Genomic DNA, 22,763 nt, shown 5'->3' on the forward strand with positions numbered 1-22,763 from the left:
TACTAATTAAATTTCTTGAGAACACAAACCACATACAACATAAGCTATAACTAAAGCTTACTTAGTGGGTGTTTGGGAATGTTTTCTAAAATGACTTATTAACTTAGTGGCTTTTCAAAAAGCCTATAATTTAAAAAGATGTTTAGTAAACACTAAACTTTTTGACAAAATTAGGCTAAAAATGATTTTTTCAAAAAACCATGAATTCCTGGTTTTTCCAAAAAGCCAATAAAAAAATTTAAAAGTTCTTTCAAACACACCCTTACTAATACTTAAATTATTCATTTCGTAATAATATATGGTTCATTTTTATATGAAACTACTAATTAGGTTTAATTATTATATCAATACACATTATCTTATACCTTGATTTGCTAATGAAAACATGTGAATATCAAGCTAATTTTGTGACCGACTAAAAAAATCTTCTTAAATTAAACTTAACGTAAAAATCAAAAGGGGTTCTTCACAAACTAAAAATGACCAAAGTTTATGGAAATAGAAACAACAGATAACTAACGTGAAATTTATGAAACTTTGACTACAACCGTGACCTTGTGCCAACCACAGGGACCATTTCTGTAATTTACTATAGGTCGTTATCGTGGCTGTCGTTCCTTTTTAGCAAAGCCAATTCAATTTTGAGTACCACGAGCTTATTATTTGAAAGATTAAGACTATTAGATGTGGGCAACCAGTTATGATGCCAAATATTGTCACCTTATATTTTAACATGTTATAATATGAAGTGGGGTGGTATTTTCATGCTATAATATGGTGTTAATAGGAGAGAGAAAGAGAGAAAAAAAAACAGAAGGAAATAATCTGATTGAGTGTTGCCTTTCGTGCTCATTACCACATTACATAATGCCACATCTCATAACTAGAGGCGGGGGCGGTGTTCTAGCCGTGGTAACAGCGTTAAGGAGCCTCCACATAGGCAAAAACACCCCTCCACGGTAGTCTAAGAGATCACCTAATCTATTGTCGTATTTTCACAATAACGATAATCAATTTGCATCAAAAAAAAAAGTCAACGACTCATTTATTTTACAACGATATTATGTGTAATATTTAATATAACATAGAAAATAAAGGGAATTAATTGCCTTGAAGAATGTAAGTCTTGGACTGGAAATCACCACATCCAATGTGACTGACTACAATGTATGTGTTATCAATCAACAATTATAGTCACAGATTTTGGGTATCGGAGGCATGTCCACATCCAAAACACCTTCAAGAATCCGTTCCACCATACTCATGGCAGGCCTTCTCTCTTCCTCATCTTGGATGCACCAACACGCAACTTTGCAAACTTTCGTGACTTCTTCAACACAAGCTTCTTCCCTATTTAACCTAGTGTCTAGCAGGCTAAGGACATCACCTCCCTCTATAAGAACATTTGCAACCAAACCAGGGAAGTATTTACTCCTTGAATCTTCAGATGCTTCTGCATTTCTCTTACCATAAACCAATTCAAAAAGCATCATTCCATAGCTATAAACATCTGTTTTGGCTGTGATAGCCACCCCTGATAACCATTCTGGTGCTAGATATCCTATTGTCCCCCTTGTACTTGTCAAAACCCTACTAAAGTCTCGACCAACAAGCTTTGCCAGACCAAAATCTGCAATTTTTGGACAGAATTCGGCATCTAAGAGAATGTTTTCTGGCTTTATGTCACAGTGAATGATACAGTCTCTGCACTTCTCATGAAGATAAACCAAGCCTCTTGCAGTTCCAAGTGCAATCTGATACCTCGTTTCCCAGTTTAGAACTTGTTTTCCATGGAAAAGATGGGTGTCCAGAGAGCCGTTTGCCATGTAATCATACACCAAAAGCTTATCGTTACCTTGTGCACAAAACCCACGAAAGCGTACAAGATTAACGTGTTGGGTAGTACCGATTGTGCTGACTTCACTCCTGAACTGCTTCTCTCCTTGGCTGATGCTTTCAAGCTTTTTCACTGCCACAATCGACGAATCACGCAGTACCCCCTTGAAAACAGAGCCAAACCCACCTCCTCCTAATTTGTCTGAGAAATTTTTGGTGGCAATTTGTAAATCTTTGTAGACAAATGACACCAATGATCCCTCCATTCTCGTCTTACCCACCGATAATGATATCCTCTTTTTTCTAAAGATCAAGACCAAAATTACACCCAAGACAGAAACCACACCTCCTACAAGCCCAACAACAGCACCCATGGTGATCCAATTACTCTTTTTATGATGTGTAAGATCTTTAGAAGCGACTTTGACAAAGATTGTTTTCCCACTATCATTATCATTGTCTTCCGAGAGGTTCAAGAGATCTCCATCCCAAACCAAACACTGATTATCGACAAAAGAGTAAGCATTACATGAGCAACTGTTCAAACATGTTGTACGACATTCTCCTGCACTCCCAAATGCCACAGAGTTATGTGGAGGCAGTTTCTTCACTGTAATCATGAGAAAATCAGGCTTTTCAACGATTCTTCCACACTCCAAATCGGTTTTTCTCACGCACCCACCAGAGAAATCACTCTGATTCTAATCACTCTCAGATCTAGGCTTGAAGCCAGTCAAGCAATTACAGAAAGGTAATCCAGATTGCCTGCAAATCCCAAAAGCCCCACACAAAGCGTAGACCTCGCATTGCGTTCTAGGTTGAGACCAAAATAAATTCCACTCTTTGGTAGCTTCCAACCATGTTAGTTGCTGAATTTGACCAGAAACATCCATTATAGATCTAGTCATAATGGAAGGATTGCGCACAGAATAAGTGAAGTAACTCTCATTCTCATTCGTATGGTAGCTGAAATTGTAAATATAATCCAACCTCATTTCAGGTATTAAGTCAAATATTTTCCCATTCCAAGCTCCACTCCTCCAATATTGTTGAGAACCATTCCACTTGATTACATACTCATTACCTGGCGGATAAAACTCCAAAGAGAAGAGTCCTACAGCAGGATCTTCGTTACTTCTCCATGATCTAATAATCTGACTCTTTTTTGTTCTATAATCATAACCAAGTTTAGAACCAGACAACCAAGTATGAGTTAGGTGGTCGAAACTTTGCCAAAAAGGTTCAATTGAATTTGAAGTACTGTCTCTCAAAACTAAGTTGCCATCATCAAGAATAACAGCTATTACAGACTTCAAAGTAGTGGTGGTGGAGACGTTTGTGGACCAAATCTGGAACTTTGACTCATTCAAGAGCACCAAATTACCATCAATGATTTTTAGTTCTGAACGGAATCTATCAGAGATGGGTGTTTCTCTGTTCGCCACCCAAACTATGGTAGGGGGATTGGAAGAGACCTTGTTATACCAGATGCCTGTGTAATACTTGGAAGAGTTACCTGCTTTGAAAAAACCAAGTTCAAACTGTTCGCCTTCAGATATGATTGTATGGTCTCCAGACAGAGACTGGTTTGCAGAGATGGTGTTGGCTCCAGCCTCCAGATGAGATGGTGATGGATAAAGTGAAATACAGGAGGACCACAAACCTCACTATACTTTTTTCTTTGAAGAAGCACATGACTTGTAAAAAATTTGGAAAGTGAGATATATATATATATATATATATATATATATATATATATATATATATATATATATATATATATATATATAGAGAGAGAGAGAGAGAGAGAGAGAGAGAGAGAGAGAGAGAAACAGAGATAACAGGTATCGTATCATATGCAGAAAGATATCACCAGTATTGGATTTTATACAACTCACATTCGAGCCCTGAGGTGAAATTCTTAATAGGTTTCTAGTCAACATAAATACTAATATAACTTGCTAAACACTGCATGGAATAATAATTGAACAAGTCAGTGTCAGTTTTATATAAATTGTAAGACTTCTCCATTCCAATTCCTTTCATATGTTTGACAAGTCATATCCACCACACATATAAATACAAGCTCAAATAATTTTCTACATGCTGGGACTTGACATCCTTGTCGTCTCCAAAAGTTCCAAACAGACTTATACCATGTCTCATTTTCAACATTATATATAATATGTGTTTAGCCATGCAACCATCTAGCATAATCTCTAACCTATTGTAGGCCCCTCTTCCCTTTGAAGAAGCCATAAATCTCACCATTAATGCTAATACAGAAAGATGTCCACGTAACACATGTCACAAATGTCCACTGGATCATAACAGCTTACTGGAAGCCAAATGGACTGAAAGAAAAGCCCAATCAACCATGTCATAAGCCCATGTAGAAGGATCCACAATGGATATGATCCCGTGAAATTAAAAATGGAACGCCAAAATTCCCCAGCTTTGTTAATTTTCTTGGCAATGGTTCATATAGCATTTTCAAGATTAACAATAACTGTATCATTCTCCATTCATTTCTAAAGTAAAGGGAACCTATATATGATTACATACTCACGTTTTATTCCCAGATCACAAGATGAATATGCAATTAAAATGGCACAAACAAATAAGAATCACTCAGTAATTAAGGATAAACTAATACTTGGAAACCAAAAGATGAAGCAACAATTCTTTTGATTAACAAATACATTATTCATAACTAAAATAAAACATCTGATAACACACAACTACAATGATTATGTTGTCCATTCTCCAACCATTCTATATCTAAGGACGCAAACAAGTGCTTAAGATTTTCTAAGTCCGTATATAATCATTTATTTATTTCCATACCCTCTTTCCAAGTTGCACATATACAGTATAGATTTACAGTCACTAACCTATTTAAGCACAAACAGTACGTAGTTTAATCATCACAACACTCTTCATTACTTAACTTCACACCACATTTAAACCTTAACAAACTGACCCACTTTTATCAAGGCTTGAATGATACACTTTGATGCTTTTTCTCTTTAATTTTTCATCAGACTGACATTCCCTTTCTTCCTACCCACATGTTTCATATATAAACTTGATGTTCCATAGATGAGGCGAAGATGGTAACAAGGATCAACATAAGAAGATGACGAAGACACACTACCTTTCATGTTAGTTGGGCATATGAACTTAACAAACTCCACTATCTTTGTGAAACATGAGTGATCAGAATATGCAACTGTGTACATGTACTTGTGTTGTTTTTCAAATTTATTTCTATACCTATTTCCCGTATCCAAATCAAGAAGAAGATTTGTTTTTGTTTAGTGCCCATGGAAGGCCAGATGGCATGATGCCAATGGTGGGGCGCATGGTATTCAGTCCTTGTAGGGTTTCAATGCTAAAACTGTAACGAGGGACAGCTCGTATTCTTGTTAAAGTGGTTTTGGTTGTGAAGTTGTCATGTAATCCTAGAATATGCATTGTCTGTAATCTCTCTGGCCACACCCAAATCTGCATAAGCTGCATGCACTCCTTTTGATCCTTATCCTAAAAGTATTGTAATACAGTCTGCCTGCAAATCCCAAAAGCCGGCCCCACACACATCACACTGAGTTTTAGGTTGAGACCAAAACATATTCCATTGAGCCGAAGTTTCCAAGTATGACAGCTGTCGAACCTGCCCTGAGACTATTAGAGACCGACTCTAAGTCTCACAGTTAGATATAGATTGTATTGAATATTTATTGTTATCTATTCCTAAAATGGTGGCTGTATTTCCTTGTAATTCTTCCCTATATAAAGGGTTTTAATAATCGATACAGGGGCATTGATTCCTTCGATCCTAATCTACTTTCATGGTATCATCAGAGCTAAGGTCCTGAAACTCTAACAACATCCCTTGATTTAATTTATTTTTTATTTTTTTTTATCTCTGCTGCTTTTGATTTTTTTTACTCTGTCACCTCCATCGGAGATAAACCAGGATCTTCTGACTCCAAGACTCATGCTGCCTTGCACCCAGCTTACACAGTCACAAATATCCAAACCAAGGTCCGCACTCTTGACAGATCTAAAGTTACATACTCGGCTTGGACAAAATTGTTCACACTTCACGTCGTTGCATATAAAGTTGTTGATCACATCTATGACACGAAGCAACCGGAGGGGAGGAGACAGACGAAGGCTACACCCCATGGAAAGAAATCGATGCACTAGTTCTACAGTGGATCTATGCTACTGTTCAGAATTGGCAGAATCCTAGACATCAAAACGACCGCCCGTGCAGCTTGGCTCCGGATTCAAAAGATTTACCACAGTAACAAAGGATCAAGAGCGGTGGCACTTGAAAGAGAGTTCTGCAATTTTTCCCTCAGTACTTGTTCATCAATGGACGATTATTCTCAACAACTTTCTGATCTTGCTGACCAACTCAGAGACATTGATAATCCTGTATCTGAATCTCGGTTTATCCTTCACTTGTTCGAGGCCTACCCCCCGAGTTCGACATCGTCGCATCCTTTATCAACCAAAGCCCGAATATTAGTTGGGATACCGCATGCAACATGATTCAATTAGAGCAACACCGTGTGGCAGCCCGGAAAAACCCGACTCAATCGGTTCTTGTCGCCCCTCAAGATAATCGTTCTGCTGCTCCACCACACAACACCGGTCCTCGTCAACAACCCTATTATCACAATTCTTCTTGAGGATGGGGTGGCAGTTTTCGTGGTTGAGGCCGCTCCGGCAGAGGTTGTGGTCGCGGCTACTCGCAGCAACAGTGGAATGCTCCTCATCAACAATGGCAATCGCATCGGTGGGGACAACAATCATGGACACCACCTCCTGGACCCTGCCCGACTCAGCCCACTTATTCAGCCCCATATCACTACCCCACTTACTCGCCTCAATAGGGCTGCCTAACGATCCTCCTCATCAGCCCAATTTCCTCACCGGTCTACTCCTACTCATGAAGCTGTTCCAACAACTGATTTTGGAGGTTATAATGTTTTTAAACCTAATGATTTATCTCAGGCTCTCCAACAAATTCATTTGAATAATCATGACCCCTAATGGTATATAGACTCTAGAGCATCTTCTTATCTTACTACAGATCAAGGTAAAATCACTGCACCTTTGGTTTCTTCTCCTGTTAACTCTATTTTTGTTGGAGATGGCAAGACAATTCCAATTCATGGGTCTAGCAATTCAACCCACAAGTTACCAAACCAAACCAAACCTACCGCCTAAATAATATTCTTTTCACACCCAACATAATCAAAAATTTATTATCCGTTCGCAAGTTTACTATTGACAATAATACATCCATTGAGTTTGATCCTTTTGCCTTTTCCATTAAGGATCTCAAGAGTGGAGCCCTCCTGTCCCGCCACAATAGCTCTGGAGAACTCTACCACTTCACATCACCACCCATCGCTTCAGCTTGTCACTCTACTACTACCGATCAGTGGCACAACTGGCTAAGCCACCCTAGCGAGTCAATTTTGGATTTACTTCATACTTGTTTTTCAATCCATTGTAATAAGGCTATGGCCAAGTAATTTTGTCACTCGTGTCAACTTTCTAAACACACACGTTTACCATTTTATGACTCTCACTCGGTTACCCTTGTACCTTTTGATTTAATACATTGTGATTTGTGGACTTCTCCGATTTTGAATACATCCGGTAACAAATACTATATGGTCTTGATCGATAATTTCACTCATTATGTGTGGGTGTACCCATTAAAATATAAATCAGAAACTTTTACCAATTTTTCCAAATTTAATCGGCTTATCTCAACCCAATTTAACCATAATATCAAAACCTTTCAATGCGATCTAGGTGGAGAATTTGATAATCATAACTTCAAAACTCTTGTTGCAACCCACTGCCTTACCTTTCCCTTTTCTTGTCCCCAAACCTCCCAACAAAATGGTTGGGCCGAACGGATGCTTTGTCGCTTAAACGACATTATCCGCACTCTTACGACTCATGCCCGTTTACCCCCTCAATTTTGGGTAGAGGCTCTACACACCGCCACTTATCTTCACAGCATATTACCAACCGAACGTCTATATTTTTCCACCCCCACCTCTGCTCTATTTAGCCGACACCTTACATATGATCATCTATGTGTTTTTGGTTGCACGTGCTACTCAAACTTGTCTGTTACCCAACCAAATAAACTCCACCCTTGTTCCACCAAATGTATCTTTCTTGGGTACCCAAAAAACTTTAGGGGATATCATTGTTACGACCCATCCTCCGACAGAGTCTACCTATCCCGCCATGTTAATTTTGACGAAAACTCATTTCCTTTCTGCGTGTCCACACCCACCGTTCCTGACACCTATTAATTTCTTGATGATCCTTCTCCAATAATAATTCAGTCCCAAACCACTACTTCAACACACGCAATCCATAACCTCATACCTATTTCCACTCCCTCACCAATATCCACCATGAACTCCACTCCTTCCGAACAACCAACATCCCCACCAACAATCACCTATACTCGACACCAAAAACCCACTCAAACTACGCATCCCCTTGCACCATCCAAACTGCCTTCGGCCACCCATACCAATCCCACCCCACCTACACCCTCCCTTTACCATATGAAAACACGTTTAAAATCGGTTCCACCAAACTAGTCACTCGCCTCAATCTTCATGTATCCACCAACCCAAACAACTTATCTCCTTTACCCACCTCTTAAAACCAAGCCTTCACAGACCCTAATTGGAAACTTGTCATCAAAAATGAATTTAGAGCTTTACAGGAAAATAAAACATGGGATCTTTAGCCTCGCCCCAACGATCGAACCATCATACAGTGCATGTGGCTATATCTCCATAAATTTAGATATGATGGAACTATTCACAGGTACAAGGCAAGGCTGGTTGTCAATGGTAAATCACAAACCATAGGGGTAGATTGCACGGAAACCTTTAGTCCAGTTGTTAAACCTGCCACTATACGGACCGTGCTTAGTCTAGAGGTATCCAACTCATGTCCAATACATCAATTAGATGTTAAGAACGCATTCTTACATGGCAACCTTAACAAAACAGTATATATGCATCAACCTACGGGTTTTATCGATCCTCGGTTTCCTAAGCAAGTGTGCCTTTTAAAGAAATCATTATATGGGCTTAAACAGGCACCCAGGGCGTGGTACAACAGATTAGCTACTTATATTTTATCTCATGGTTTTCACCATAGAACGTGTGATACATCGCTCTTCATCTATCACCACGGTGATAAACGGGCTTATCTTTTACTCTAAGTTGACGATATTATTCTTAACACTTTAGATTCTAGCCTACTTCAGGATATCATTACCATTTTATCGGCCGAGTTTGCTATGAATGACTTAGGGGCCTTACATCATTTTCTTGGTATTTCAGCTACTCGAGACAATAAGGGTCTATTTCTTTCTCAGGCCACATATGCCCAAGAAATCCTTCAACGCGCGAGCATGACTAATGTAAAGTCGTGTGCTACCCTGGCAGACACATCCACTAAACTCGGTGCTACTGAAGGAGGTCTTCTTCCTGACGCCAACTTATGTTGGGCACTGGCAGGGGCTCTCCAATATCTTACTTTCACTACGCCTGACATCACCTATGTCATTCAACAAGTGTGCCTATTCATGCACGCCCAACGGGATCCCTATTTTCAGTTTCTTAAACGTATTTTATGCTATTTAGTTGGGACACTTGACTATGGCTTACAAATTGTTTCATCACCCGCTCATTCACTGATTGCTTATTTGGATGCATACTGGGGTGGTTTTCCGTATTCACGATGCTCGACCTCCGGGTATTGTGTATTTTTGGGGAATAATTTAATTTCGTGTTCGTCAAAACAACAACCTACCATCTCTCGTTCGAGTGCCGAGGTAGAATATCGGGGAGTGGCTAATTGTGTTGCCAAAACTATGTGGCTCTATAACCTATTACTCGAGTTATATGTTCCCTTAAAGACGGATACAATCATATTTTGTGACAATGTCTCTGTTGTCTACCCGTCTACCTATCATATAATCCCATTCAACATCAACCGAAGAAACACATCGAAATCAACATTCGCTTTGTTTGGGAAAAGGTTCGGCTGGGTCTAGTCTGGGTGCTTCACGTTCCTTCGGCTTTACAATATGCAGACATTTTCACAAATGGATTGCCTCGACAGCATTTGTAACACTCGTGTTTCTAGCCTAGGCATTTATATTGAGTTGATAGTCTAGGTTAACCTTTGTAACTCATTTTGAAGAAATGAAAAAGAATTATGTGAATATTATGTGAATTATGTGTTTTATGCTTAATTATTAGCGCTTAATTAATTAAGAATAAAATAAGCGTCAAAATTAAAGTGTGAGATAAGCCCGATATCTTTACATAAAGGTGTAGTGGTTGAAACAAGGATTTCGGGGATATAAAGAATACCAAAATCCGAGTTATAACGAAGAAGTTATGACCTGTCGAAGTTTCGCGACAAAACCGGCACGGTGCTGAATGTCGTAAAAAGTGAGTTTTCGATAAACTACTTTTTAGCCTTAGTAATCTAAATGAAAGTTGTAGTATTCGTTAAACCGAGAAGTTCGATAAAAAGAACGCCCAAATCTGACTTCGTATGAGGAAGTTATGATTTTTCGAAGTTTCAGCGTAGTAGTAGACAGCTAAAAACTCGAATTTTAGATCGAGCGATTTTTAGCCGACACAACCTAAACGAGAATTGAAGGTCTCATCATTAGAAGCACAACGGTAAAAAGTCTGACAAAAACGGACGTCAGATGAAGAAGTTATGAATTTTTAACGGATTTCCTGTCCCGGTCTGTTAAAAACAATAATATAAAGTTTAAAGTCAAAATTAGCCAACAAAGTCTAAACAGAAGCTGTAGATCGTAATTTTAGCTACGCGTGCATATAAAGAACGTCAAAAACGGAGCTCGTATGCGAAAGTTATGGATTTTAGAAGTTTTGGCGCGAAAATCGAGAAAATTTGCATAGTCACACTTTGCCACGTCACCCTCTCTTAGAATGTGACACGTGTCCCGCTAAGTCACCAGGCTGCTAAGTCACCGAAACTGCTGAGTCATGCGAAGCCACGTGTCCTCTTCTGTTTCGACCGAGGAGGAGGCCCAATCCGAAGCAGCCAGCTCCCCAGCCGAAGCTTCACCCTGCTGCCGCATGTTCGAGCCTCGCTTAGCCTAGCTCCGAACCTCGCATGTGCGCCTGTAGACTCCAGTCCACTTAGAAGCTGCCAGCGAGCCCTCGCAGGTGCGAGCCATGCGCAACCCTCATGCGAGCCTTCCCTGCGAACCCTCGGATCTGTGAAGCGTGGCACCTTCTCAGCCGTCCGATCAAAAGCTCTCCCCTATAAATAGAAGGCTGCGAGCCTTCTCGGATATTTTTAAGAAATTGCCATATTTAGCCCCTTTCTTCATATTTTCTTCATCTTAACATCCCGCAAAGCCCCGGTATCGATTGTAAAGCCCGGAATACCCCACGAAGTGCCCGAGAAGCCCGGAAAATTTATCTTTTCGATTTCGAAGCCCGACTTTTGCAGAGCCCAGTTTCTCAATAAAACTCCCGGTTTTATTAGAAACGATCGTTTTAGGAAACGAATTGCTACCCGATTTTCACCAAAATACGTGAGTGTGTAGTTACTTTCAATTTACACATAGATATGAAGTATTTACCTTTGAAATACGTGTTATGTGTAAATATGCTAATTGTTTATTCGAGGTGACTGTTGAATTGATGTTTCATACAAGTTTTAAACTGTATATGCTTTTTATCTACAAAATATGTTCGGTAGAACATGGGTGGATGAAATAGTTGATGTGTGTTAAAATGGTGAGAGGCCTCGATGTTGTTGTTGCTGTTATTGTTGTTGTAGTCATCTAGCGGAGTATAGATGCCGACCACGGACTTTCTAGATAGTCTAGTGGAACACTAGCAGGTTCGCAACTTGTAGGTGTTGATGAATTAAATGATCATTGGCGTACTCCATCCCCCTCATGGTTGCCTTAAGGACATGTATGGCTGAGGAAACCCCTTAGCAGTAGTGTCCATCCCGATGATAATCCTTAGGTTAGGTCCCTTGTGATAGGTGTTTAGGGACGTAAAGTGAGGACAACGGAAATGGATAATCAGGGTTATTGTTGATTGGTGAACTTAATAAGTATATTATTATTGTGGGTTGAAAACCCTATATGCTCACCAGACTCCCAAGCCTGACCCACTCAGTTTTATGATTATAGGTAGTGGACCCCGAGCATAGTCGGAGAACGACAAGAGATTTTTGGATTATAGGCCAGTGGTTGTAAATAACTGTTGAAAGGCTTATAATGTCTTGTTTATGCTTTTGATCTGTATCGGAACATGACATCCCGAGGTTTTGATATATATATATATATATATATATATATATATATATATATATATATATATATATATATATATATATATATATATATATATATATATATATATATATATATATATATATATATATATATATATATATATATATATATGGAAAACATATACCTTCTTAATGAAGGGTTTTGATAAACTTTTATCATATTTTGTTTGGGGACCAATTCCGCAACATCTTTTAAAAAGATTTCTCTGATTTTATTTTAAAAAGCATAAATTAAATCGGTATTTTCTGGACGAGAAATATAGGGATGTCACAGCATTATCAAGATTTTCATTCCAGTTTGAGTGTTCGTTTACCTACCGCTCAAACTATGGGAGAATATTAGAGACTCACTCAAGTCTCATAGTTAGATATAGATTGTATTAAATATTTATTGTTATCTATTCCTAAAATAGTGGTTGTATATCCTTGTAATTCTTCCCTTATATAATGGGTTTTAATAATCAATACAAGGGCATCGATTCCTTCAATCCTAATCTACTTTCAAAGACATCCATAATTAATTTAGAAAAAATTGAGGGATTATATAAAGAATATGTAAAATAACTCTCATTTTCATTGTCAATGTAGCTGAAATTGTAGATAAATTTCAATCTCATTTCAGGTACATGGCTAAAGATTCTACCATTCCATGATCCACTAGCCCAATACTCCACACTTCTATTCCATTTAATAACATATTGTTTCTCATCTTGATCAACCTCTAAAGAAAAGGAACCCATTGTTGGATCTTCTACACTTTTCCATGAAGTGATAATCTGCTTAATGTTTGTACGCTTGTTGTATCCAAACTTCCCACCAGGCAAGAAAGTATATGGATGATCAAAACTTTGCCGAATTGGTGTGATTATAATTGAACTTGAATCATTTCTCAAAACTAAATTACCATCATGAAGAACTACTAAGCAGAAGTTGTGGGTGTACGGCCATACGGGTTATATTTGTTGACCAAATTTGGGTGTTCGACTCATTTAAGAGCACTAAGTTATCATCTACAATCCACTATTTAGAAGAGAATGTATCGGAGATGGGTGTCTCTCTATTTACTACCCAGAGTACGGTTCTCGTTTTGACTTTCTTGTACCAAATTTCTATGTAATATTTAGGTGACTCACCTGGTTTAATGAAACCCAATTCAAAAGTTTCAGCAAGAGAGACAAGGGTTTGGCTCCTAAAAAGTGATTGAGTCACAACTAAAGTATTATTAGCTCCTACAGACAGAGAATGAATGGAAAACAAATACAAAAAGAAAAAGAGATGAGAAGGAATTACAATCATGCTTATTACGCTTAGCATCTGCATATGCTGATTCGCACAAATTATGAACACCACTTTATAGAAAAACATAACAATGTAAGAAAAAAAATTTATCACATACTAATTACTGAAAATGACAATTCAACTACTAACTACCAAAAATTCCACCATGTAATTTTCATTCTCCACGTTTTCTTTCGTTGCCCCGGCCTTCTTCGTCCACACATTTAACCATTACACAATTATCCCATATTTCAATATCTTTTATAAATTTGGTCCAAATATTTATAAACTCTTTTTCTCCCACTTTTTATGTTTTTTTTTAAATTACCTTTTCTAGAGATTTTGTTTTACAGTTTTGTTTTTATGAAATCGTATTTACAAAACCACTAATTTATTTTTACAAAATTAATTTTGTTTGTAGTTTATTTGTTTTTTACAACTTTTTTTATATTTGTTATTTTAAATGGTTGTATTTAAAATTTTTATATCTTAATTTTTCTGCGTGTTATTTTAGTTTTTTTTTCTTATTTTTACAAATTATTATTTTTTTGTCACAAAATTGTTTTCCGAATTTATTACAAATTCATTTTCATACATGTAAGGTTGTATACACAATTACACATATACAAATTCTATTTTTTACATATTGGTTTAACGAATAAAAGGTGTACCATTATCTATATTTAACATAATTCTTATGTAAAATATATCTTTTTTCATTTATATATCTTTATACAACTTTGTTTTTACGACATCGTATATATAAAATAACTTTCTTATCTTAGTTTTTATGCATGTACTTTTTAAAATTCACAGTTTTTGTTAAATTTGCTCCTTTTAGATTTTTTGTACAACCTATTTTACATTTTTTACACAAAGTCATCCCCTAGTCCTAAAAATTTATTTCTCTTTAAGTAAATTATAAAAATGGTCCCCACGAGTCAAGCTTATTAAGGACGAGAAGGGATTGTGGGCCCCTATTTTTTGTTGAAAAGTAGTAATAGCCATTAGGTTTTATAAATATCATATCCAAAAATATAAAATTTTGGTAACCCCCCCCCCCCCCCCCCCCCCCCCTAATTCTCTAAATTAATTGTTCAAGCTCTGTCCATGCCTATAGTTTATTTACATTTGGGGGTTTGATCCAACTTTTCAAAAAGTTTGATCGCTCGCATATATAAGGAACAAATCTTCAGAATACTTCTTCAAAAAGTAATTCTGATCTGCTCCAGATTCGAACGTCATCACCAGCACGATGATATACGCTGATCAGGGGATCAGCGTAAGCATCAGGAAGTCATCCACTGATCAGTTTCAGCTTCAACCCAAGCAGATTCAGCTTCCGTTGATAGTGTATAACCATCAGTGTATCATATCATCAGTGTGCCATCAGTGTAAGAACTTCAACGTATGGACACCCTGATTAGTCATCAGTACCAACAGATTAAGTCTTCAATGAATAATGCTCTTCCGTGTTGATAGTGTCATCAGTGTCTTTTAGTCATCACGCGATGATCTTTAGTAGTACTAAAACTTCAGGAGAGGCTTCAGAAATGTTCCAGATCTGATCAGCTAAGGCAACATATATCTGGTCTTCAATCTTCGACATCTTAACTTCAGTAGACAGTAGAGCAGTATAATATATCTTCAATATCAGTGTTCAGAAACATCTTCAGCATATCTTCAAATTAACTAAATAAACAAACTCTGATAGATCTTCTTGTCTAAGTTGTATTATTTACACTTGATTAGACAAGACTGACAATCTACAATGAGTAAATAAACTATAACTATAATGTATATCTTTTGCATCATCAAATCTATACAAATATGTTCCCAACATATATCCTCTTTGTTCTATAAACTAAAAGCACAAGTAGATCTGAGAACTTAACTAGATTGCATCGTTATATGTTTTAGGATCTTGTTGCATCATCATATGTTTTAGGATCTTATTCAATACTAAAACAATATGAATATTGACATGCAATCTCATCTCTAGAAGCCTCAACCTGATAAATTTGGAAATCATTACCAAATGATTTAGCTTTTCATTGCCTTTTACTTCTTCTAAGCTCATATGATTCATTTGAATCAGGTACAACTTCCTTGGTGATTCCACTAGAACTAGGAACCATGTCTTTTGGTCTAGGTATGGATGAAAAGAGATTTTCATCAAATATTGTATCTATTGATTCTATAATAGTTTTAACTGAAACAGAAGCATTAGGTTCTATAACATAAAGCCTATAAGCCTTAGAATGCTCGGTATATCTAATAAAGATACAATCAATAGCTGTTTCACTCAAAGTCTTCATCTTTGGTTCAGTCAGTCTAACAACTGCCTAATAACCCTAAACTTTAAGATATCCTAAGTTTGGTTTCCTTTTGTACCATATTTCATAAGGAACAACCTTGTTCCTTTTGTTTGAAACTCTATTTAGAAGATAACAAGCTATTAACATAGCTTCTCCCCCAGAATCCATCATTCAAACTTGAATATGAATATAAAATTCACTATTTCCTTTAGAAATCTATTTTTCCTTTCAGATATCCCATTTTGTTGAGGAGTATATGGAGTTGTTATTTCATGAATGATTACAATTGATTGGAAATAACTAGGATCATAATATTCAGCACCTCGATCAGTGTGAAGACTTTTAATTAAATCATTTTGGTTGCAATCCAACTTCATTTTTACAAATTTTGAATTTGTCAAGTGTTTCATCCTTGGAATGTAACAAGTATACATAGCAAAAACGAGAATAATCATCTATAAAAATAACTATGTATTTCTTATTCATGTGAATGGACTTGAATGCAAATCACATAGATCACTATGAATTAATTCAAACATAACATAATTACTATTAACATTAAGAAAAGGTTATCTAGTAATCTTAGTTAACATGCAAGTTTTACATTGTTCAACACAAGCTTCCCTGTTTAGCCTATTGTCTTGAAGGCTAATGACATCACCTCCCTCTATAAGAACATTTTCAACCAAACCAAGGAAGTATTTACTCCTTCAATCTTCATATCGTTATGCATTTCTCTTACCAAAAACTAATTCAAAAATCATCATTTCATAGCTATAAATATTTGCTTTGGCTGTGACAGCCACCCCTGGTAACTATTTTGGTGCTAGATATCCTCGTGTCCCTCTTATAGTCATCAAATTACCACTCATGCACCTTACGTCCAATTGTTCAAGGTCAACTGGGAATTACAATTGTAATAATTCAAAAGGTGAACATATGTAATTGAACAAATAATACAAACAAGTAAAAATTTTATATTTGATTGATATAATATGTATATTTATTTTATAGTTAATAGAAATGTTTGTCCAAATTACCTAATTGCATTAAACTTATTACTAATGTATATATTGTTAAGTTATTAACATTGATTGTTTTATAAAAACGATGTCTCCAACTAGAATTTTAAAATTGGGTTGTACTAAACATAAAAGAAAAGAATAAGAATAACTTATTCTTAGTTAAAGATAAGCTATCAATTGATTTATTATCAAACAAATGACAAAATGTTATCATAATAAATAATAAGTTCAAACGGAGCAAAATGCATTTGAAAATAAGCTATGGAGCTTGGTGAGTAATGTACTAAAACCATTTAACATAAAAGAGTCTTCTTCTTGTTGTACTTACTGAAATTATCACATGATCTTTAATTATATAATTCACCATTTCAATATCTCATTATATGTTCGTAGTTAAAGATAAGCTATCAATCAATGTAAATAAACAAGTTGCAAATTGTTATCATAATAAATAATAAGTTCAAATGAAGCAAAATGCATTTGAAAATAAGCTATGGAGCTTGGTGAGTAACATACTAAAACCATTTAACATAAAAGAGTCTTCTTCTTCTTGTACTTACTAAAATTATCACATGATCTTTAATCATACAATTCACCATTTCAACATCTCATTGTACATCATATTAACATCATTTCAAAATTATTACGTGTAACACCCCAACTTCCAAAAATACACCTAAATTATTATTATTTTCTTTTAGAAATACTTGTACAACATAGGTAGATTTTTGTATCAATAACGCTAAAAAGTTCTTATAGATAAATGTAAACTTCAACATCTTGCAAAATAAAAGCATTAACTAAATTAAACATGTAATACAAGTGCATATTGATGGGTTTTAGGTAAAACAAATAAACTAGAAAACAATTCCTAAGTTCGCATGCAACCTACTTTGGATTTATGTTTTAACTATTGAACATACAACTTTAAATTGCAAAACAAGAACCCTAGAGGAGGAGGCTATTTTCGAAATTAGTAAACTAGGTTTAGGAGTTACATACCTTTCAATTGTTATAGCAAACAATTAATAATTCCCTTGATCTTGATCTTCTTGGAGGCTTAGCACCACAAGTGTAATGCCTCTAATGGATTCACACCCAAACTAGCAAGAAGGAAAATAGAAGAGTGCAATTCGGCCAGGGTTTCTTCCAAAGAAATCAGTGTCCTCAAATGTGAACCAGGAGGCTCCTTAAATAGTTGAAGGATCTAGGGTTTAGGGGAAACCCTAGTTATCCTTTGCTTAGGGCCTAAGCAAAAACCAAAGGCCTTATCTTAGACCCCTTGGACGAATTCTCTAGGGTTTCCCCTAGGGTTTTCGTCCACCTTCTTTCAAGGGGGTTCTGGATCCTTCCATTCAACTATCAGTTAATTGCAAACTAGTCCCTGCACTTTATAATTAATTCTTTTAACCCCAAAATTAATTCTAATTAATTTCTGGCTAACAATTAATTAAACATAGTGATTTCTTATTAATATATTAATCTTTTAACATATTAATAAATTCATTTATATTAATTTATTAATCTCATAATAAATTAATATCTCTCCTTTCATAATTTCCTTGTCTGGTTGCTAGGTTTGAGGGCAACCCAAAAGGATTGTGTTGCTATTAATTCAAGTACATACCAATTATAGTTATGGGCTTAGACACCTAATCCAACACATATATCTTTTACTCTTCAAACTTTATCTCTATCTTGTCCTTTCCTAATTAAATTTCCAGAGAACTCAAACGACATATAATATAAGCTATAATGAAAGCTTACTTAGTGTTAGAACAAGTAGGGTTTGTGGTGGAGATCTGGATACCAACTTGGATCGTGTGAACACTTTCCAAACTGATATTTCTACCATATGTCTGGGTTACAAGAAATTCAGCCTAAGATAATTCAAGATGACACTTACGATTTTAGGCATAGAAATCGTAAGGCAAATTGCTAGAAAGATATTGTAAATGTTTGAAGAAAAACGAGAGCTAATTTTCATGTGTCTCTTCTAAAAGGTAGAGCAATTTATATATAATAAACAAGATTATGGTTTCATTAGGGTTGAGCCGTCATGAGTTCCTGTGGAAGCAAGTCAGGGTAATTTGTATTTTAATGAGGATTTAGAGTTTACAAAACTCAGCGGGACCCCGGCCAGGGGCTCTGCCCCTTGGACCCCACTAGTGGCGCCACCCTTTTCAAAACCCCAGACCCAGGGGCACTGCCCCTGAACCTCGGACTTGTCGTCAAACCGGCTTCTAATTCGATCTTATACATGAGTACACTCTGCACAAACCTCGTACATATATTAGAGTACAAATTATGAAGCCTCTTAACTCACATGTTAGTTCCAGTTACATAAAATGACATAGTAACACTAAAATCACCAACACTTAATGGGTGTTCGGGATTGTTTTTTAAAATGACTTATTAACTTATTTGTTTTTCAAAAAACTAATAAATTAAAAAAAATGTTTGGTAAACACTAAACTTTTAGACAAAATTAGGCTTAAAAATGACTTTCAAAAAAATCATGAATTCCTAATTTTACAAAAAAGCCAATAAAAAGATTTAAAAACTCTCCCAAATACGCCCTTAGTAATACTTTAATTATTCATGGTAATAATAATATTTTGTTCATTTTTATATACAACTACTAATTGGGTTTAATTATTATATCAGTTCCCATTATCTTATACCTTGATTCGCTAATGAAAAAATGCAAATATCAAAGCTAATTTTGTGACCGACTAAAAAAATCTTTTTAAATTAAACTTAACATGAAAATCAAAAATCAAAAGGGTCCTTTTTCGTCAAAAACTCTAAATACCAAAGTTGATGGAAATAGAAACAGCGACATAACTAACGTGAAATTTATGAAACTTTGACTAAAACTGTGACCTTGTGCCAACCACAGGGACCATTTCTGTAATTTACTAAAGGTCGTTATTGTGCCTGCCGTTCCATTTTAGCAAAGCCAATTCAATTTTCACTTCAGTACCAACCAACCGGCTTATTATTTGAAAGGTTAAGAGATCACCGACTCATTTATTTTACAACGATATTATGTCTAATATTTAATATAACATGGAAAATAAAGGGAATTAATTGCCTTGAAGAGTATAAGTCTTGGACTGGAAATCAGCACATCCAATGTGACTGACTACAATGTATGTGCTATCAATCAACAATAATAGTCACAGATCTTGGGTATCGGAGGCATGTCCACATCCAAAACACCTTCAAGAATACGTTCCACCATACTCATGGTGGGCCTTCTTTCTTCCTCATCTTGGATGCACCAACACGCAACTTTGCATATTTTTGTCACTTTTTCAACACAAGCTTCCCTGTTTAACCTGCTGTCTAGTACGCTAAGGATATCAGTTCCATGTATAAGAACATTTGCAACCAAACCAGGGAAGTATTTACTCCTTGAATCTTCAGATGCTTCTGCATTTCTCTTACCATAAACCAATTCAAAAAGCATCATTCCATAGCTATAAACATCTGTTTTGGCTGTGATAGCCACCCCTGATAACCATTCTGGTGCAAGATATCCTATTGTCCCCCTTGTACTTGTCAAAACCCTACTAAAGTCTCGACCAACAAGCTTTGCCAGACCAAAATCTGCAATTTTCGGACAGAATTCGGCATCTAAAAGAATGTTTTCTGGCTTTATGTCACAGTGAATGATACAGTCTCTGCACTTCTCATGAAGATAAACCAAGCCTCTTGCAGTTCCAAGTGCAATCTGATACCTCGTTTCCCAGTTTAGAACTTGCTTTCCATGGAAAAGATGGGTGTCCAGAGAACCGTTTGTCATGTAATCATACACCAACAGCTTATTGTTACCTTGAGCACAAAACCCACGAAGGCGTACAAGATTAACGTGTTGGATAGTACCGATTGTGCTGACTTCACTCCTGAACTGTTTCTCTCCTTGGCTGATGCTTTCCAGCTTTTTCACTGCCACAATCGACGAATCATGCAGTACCCCCTTGAAAACAGAGCCAAACCCACCTTCTCCCAATTTGTCTGAGAATCTTTTTGTGGCAATTTGTAAATCTTTGTAGACAAATGACACCAATGATCCCTCCATTCTCGTCTTACCCACCGATAATGATATCCTCTTTTTTCTAAAGATCAAGACCAAAATTACACCCAAAACAAAAACCACACCTCCTACAAACCCCACAACAGCACCCATGTTGACTGAATTACTCTTCTTGTGATGTGGAAGATCTTTAGAAGCAACTTTGACATAGATTGTTTTCCCTCTGCCATTGTCTTCCAAGAGGTTCAAGAGATCTCCATTCCAAACTGAACATTGATTATCGACAAAAGCGTAAGCATTACAGGAGCAATTGTTTAGACAGGTGGTATGACATTCTTCGGCTCCCCCAAATGCCACAGAGTTATGTGGAGGCAGTTTCTCTACTGTAATCATGAGAAAATCAGGCTTTTCAGCAATTCTTCCACACTGCAAATCGGTTTTTCTCACACACCCACCGGAGAAGTCACTCTGATTCCAATCACTCTCTGATGTTGGCTCAAAATCAGTCAAGCAATTACAGAAAGGTAATCCAGATTGGCTGCAAATCCCAAAAGCCCCACACAAAGCATAGACCTCACACTGCATTCTAGGTTGAGACCAAAATAAATTCCACTGCTCGGTAGTTTCCAAGTATGACAGCTGCTGAACCTGCCCTGAGAAATGTATGATAAATCTTGAAATATATGATGGATTATATAAAGAATATGTAAAATAACTCTCGTTTTCATTGTCAACGTAGCTGAAGTTATAGATATAATTCAAACTCATTTCGGGTACAGCGCTAAAGATTCTACCATTCCAAGATCCACTAGTCCAATACTCTACACTTCTATTCCATTTAATCACATACTGTTTCTCATCTTGGTCAAACTCCAAAGAAAAGGGACCCATTGAAGGATCTTCTGTACTTTTCCATGAAGTGATAATCTGCTTTGTGTTTGTTCGCTTGTTGTATCCAAACTTGCCACCAGGCAAGAAAGTATTGGTTGGATGATCAAAACTTTGCCAAATTGGTGTGGTTGAACTTGAACTCGAATTATATCTCAAAACTAAATTACCATCATCAAGAAGAACTACTGATAATGCAGATGTTGTGGGTGTAGGTGTAGGGGTTATATTTGTAGACCAAATTTGGGTGTTTGACTCGTTTAAGAGCACTAAGTTAGCATTGACAATTTGTAATTTAGAAGAGAATGCATCGGAGATGGGTGTCTCTCTATTTGCTACCCAGACTACAGTTTCAGAAGTTGTTCTGATGTTCTTGTACCAAATTCCTATGTAATAGTTGGGAGACTGACCTGGTTTAAAGAAACCCAATTCAAAAATTTCTGCAGGAGAGACAAGGGTCTGGTTCCCAGTGAGAGATTGATTCACAGCTAAAATATTATTAGCTCCTGATGAGAGAGAAGGAATGGAAAACAAAGACAAAAAGAAAAAGAGCTGAGAAGGAATTACAATCATGCTTACTTAGTATGCTCAGCTTCTGCATATGCTGATTCCTACAAATTATGAACACCACAATAAAAAGGGATATATACAGTAAAGTCCCAATATTTTCATCGATTTGACAAGAAAGTCCTAAACTTTATTTTTTTGACAGTAAAGTCCAAATTACCGGCAGTTTTTGACACTTTTACCCTTTTTCCCCGGTTAGCCGGTAATTAGGACTTTTTTGTCAACCAAATAAAGTTTAGGACTTTCTTGTCAAATCGTCAATTAGGACTTTACTGTAAAAAAAAATAAACTTTAGGACTTTTTTGTTAAATCGTTCAAAATATTGGGACTTTAGTGAATATATAATTTTTTTTGTTAGAAATTTAATGGTATGATACT

General features: G+C 36.4%; 4 protein-coding genes and 1 long non-coding RNA gene across 6 annotated transcripts; 1 reads left to right on the top strand and 4 right to left on the bottom strand.

Annotated features, from left to right (window-relative positions):
• Positions 1 to 1,023: 1,023 nt before the first annotated feature.
• LOC111890086 (G-type lectin S-receptor-like serine/threonine-protein kinase At2g19130) lies at positions 1,024 to 2,456 on the bottom strand. Its single transcript, XM_042900124.2, has one exon. It carries the CDS (start codon positions 2,454 to 2,456, stop codon positions 1,182 to 1,184), a length of 1,275 nt encoding a protein of 424 aa, XP_042756058.1. The 3' UTR covers positions 1,024 to 1,181.
• An 81-nt stretch (positions 2,457 to 2,537) lies between these two features.
• On the bottom strand, positions 2,538 to 5,078 carry LOC122197107 (G-type lectin S-receptor-like serine/threonine-protein kinase At2g19130). The gene is made up of 3 exons (XM_052769699.1): positions 4,887 to 5,078; positions 4,721 to 4,730; positions 2,538 to 3,499 (listed from the first exon to the last, which is right to left on the bottom strand). The coding sequence occupies exons 1-3, from the start codon at positions 5,076 to 5,078 to the stop codon at positions 2,538 to 2,540; spliced, it is 1,164 nt and encodes a 387-aa protein (XP_052625659.1).
• A 191-nt stretch (positions 5,079 to 5,269) lies between these two features.
• LOC111890106 (uncharacterized) lies at positions 5,270 to 7,498 on the top strand. Its single transcript, XR_002849737.3, has 2 exons — positions 5,270 to 6,949; positions 7,191 to 7,498. It is a non-coding gene; the product is annotated as an uncharacterized LOC111890106 (long non-coding RNA).
• A 5,230-nt stretch (positions 7,499 to 12,728) lies between these two features.
• LOC128132760 (G-type lectin S-receptor-like serine/threonine-protein kinase At1g11300) lies at positions 12,729 to 15,863 on the bottom strand. Its single transcript, XM_052769700.1, has 4 exons — positions 15,604 to 15,863; positions 13,573 to 13,616; positions 13,401 to 13,496; positions 12,729 to 13,162 (listed from the first exon to the last, which is right to left on the bottom strand). Exons 1-4 carry the CDS (start codon positions 15,861 to 15,863, stop codon positions 12,729 to 12,731), a joined length of 834 nt encoding a protein of 277 aa, XP_052625660.1.
• Positions 15,864 to 19,859: 3,996 nt separating this feature from the next.
• Positions 19,860 to 22,410, bottom strand: LOC111890094 (G-type lectin S-receptor-like serine/threonine-protein kinase At2g19130). 2 transcript variants are annotated; one of them, XM_023886248.3, is made up of 2 exons: positions 22,229 to 22,410; positions 19,860 to 21,583 (listed from the first exon to the last, which is right to left on the bottom strand). In XM_023886248.3, exons 1-2 carry the CDS (start codon positions 22,389 to 22,391, stop codon positions 20,058 to 20,060), a joined length of 1,689 nt encoding a protein of 562 aa, XP_023742016.1. In that variant the 5' UTR covers positions 22,392 to 22,410; the 3' UTR covers positions 19,860 to 20,057. The 2 variants fall into 2 exon arrangements, with proteins under 2 accessions (XP_023742016.1, XP_023742015.1); XM_023886247.3 differs by having other exon boundaries at positions 19,860 to 22,410.
• Between the last annotated feature and the right edge of the window lie 353 nt (positions 22,411 to 22,763).

This window comes from Lactuca sativa, chromosome 3, assembly GCF_002870075.4.
Source record: "Lactuca sativa cultivar Salinas chromosome 3, Lsat_Salinas_v11, whole genome shotgun sequence".
Taxonomy (NCBI): domain Eukaryota; kingdom Viridiplantae; phylum Streptophyta; class Magnoliopsida; order Asterales; family Asteraceae; genus Lactuca; species Lactuca sativa.

What these genes read in the sequence shown, in the direction of transcription:
- LOC128132760 (XM_052769700.1), bottom strand. Translation starts at nt 15,863, where the DNA reads ATGAAGACTTTGAGTGAAACAGCTATTGATTGTATCTTTATTAGATAT. An exon ending in GAGCTTAGAAGAAGTAAAAG is followed by an intron (nt 13,617 to 15,603) that starts GCAATGAAAAGC and finishes TTTTCTATAAAG; the next exon opens with TGGTGTTCATAATTTGTGCG. An exon ending in AGCATATGCAGATGCTAAGC is followed by an intron (nt 13,497 to 13,572) that starts GTAATAAGCATG and finishes CTCTGTCTGTAG; the next exon opens with GAGCTAATAATACTTTAGTT.
- LOC122197107 (XM_052769699.1), bottom strand. Translation starts at nt 5,078, where the DNA reads ATGTACACAGTTGCATATTCTGATCACTCATGTTTCACAAAGATAGTG.
- LOC111890094 (XM_023886247.3), bottom strand. Translation starts at nt 22,391, where the DNA reads ATGATTGTAATTCCTTCTCAGCTCTTTTTCTTTTTGTCTTTGTTTTCC.
- LOC111890086 (XM_042900124.2), bottom strand. Translation starts at nt 2,456, where the DNA reads ATGATTACAGTGAAGAAACTGCCTCCACATAACTCTGTGGCATTTGGG.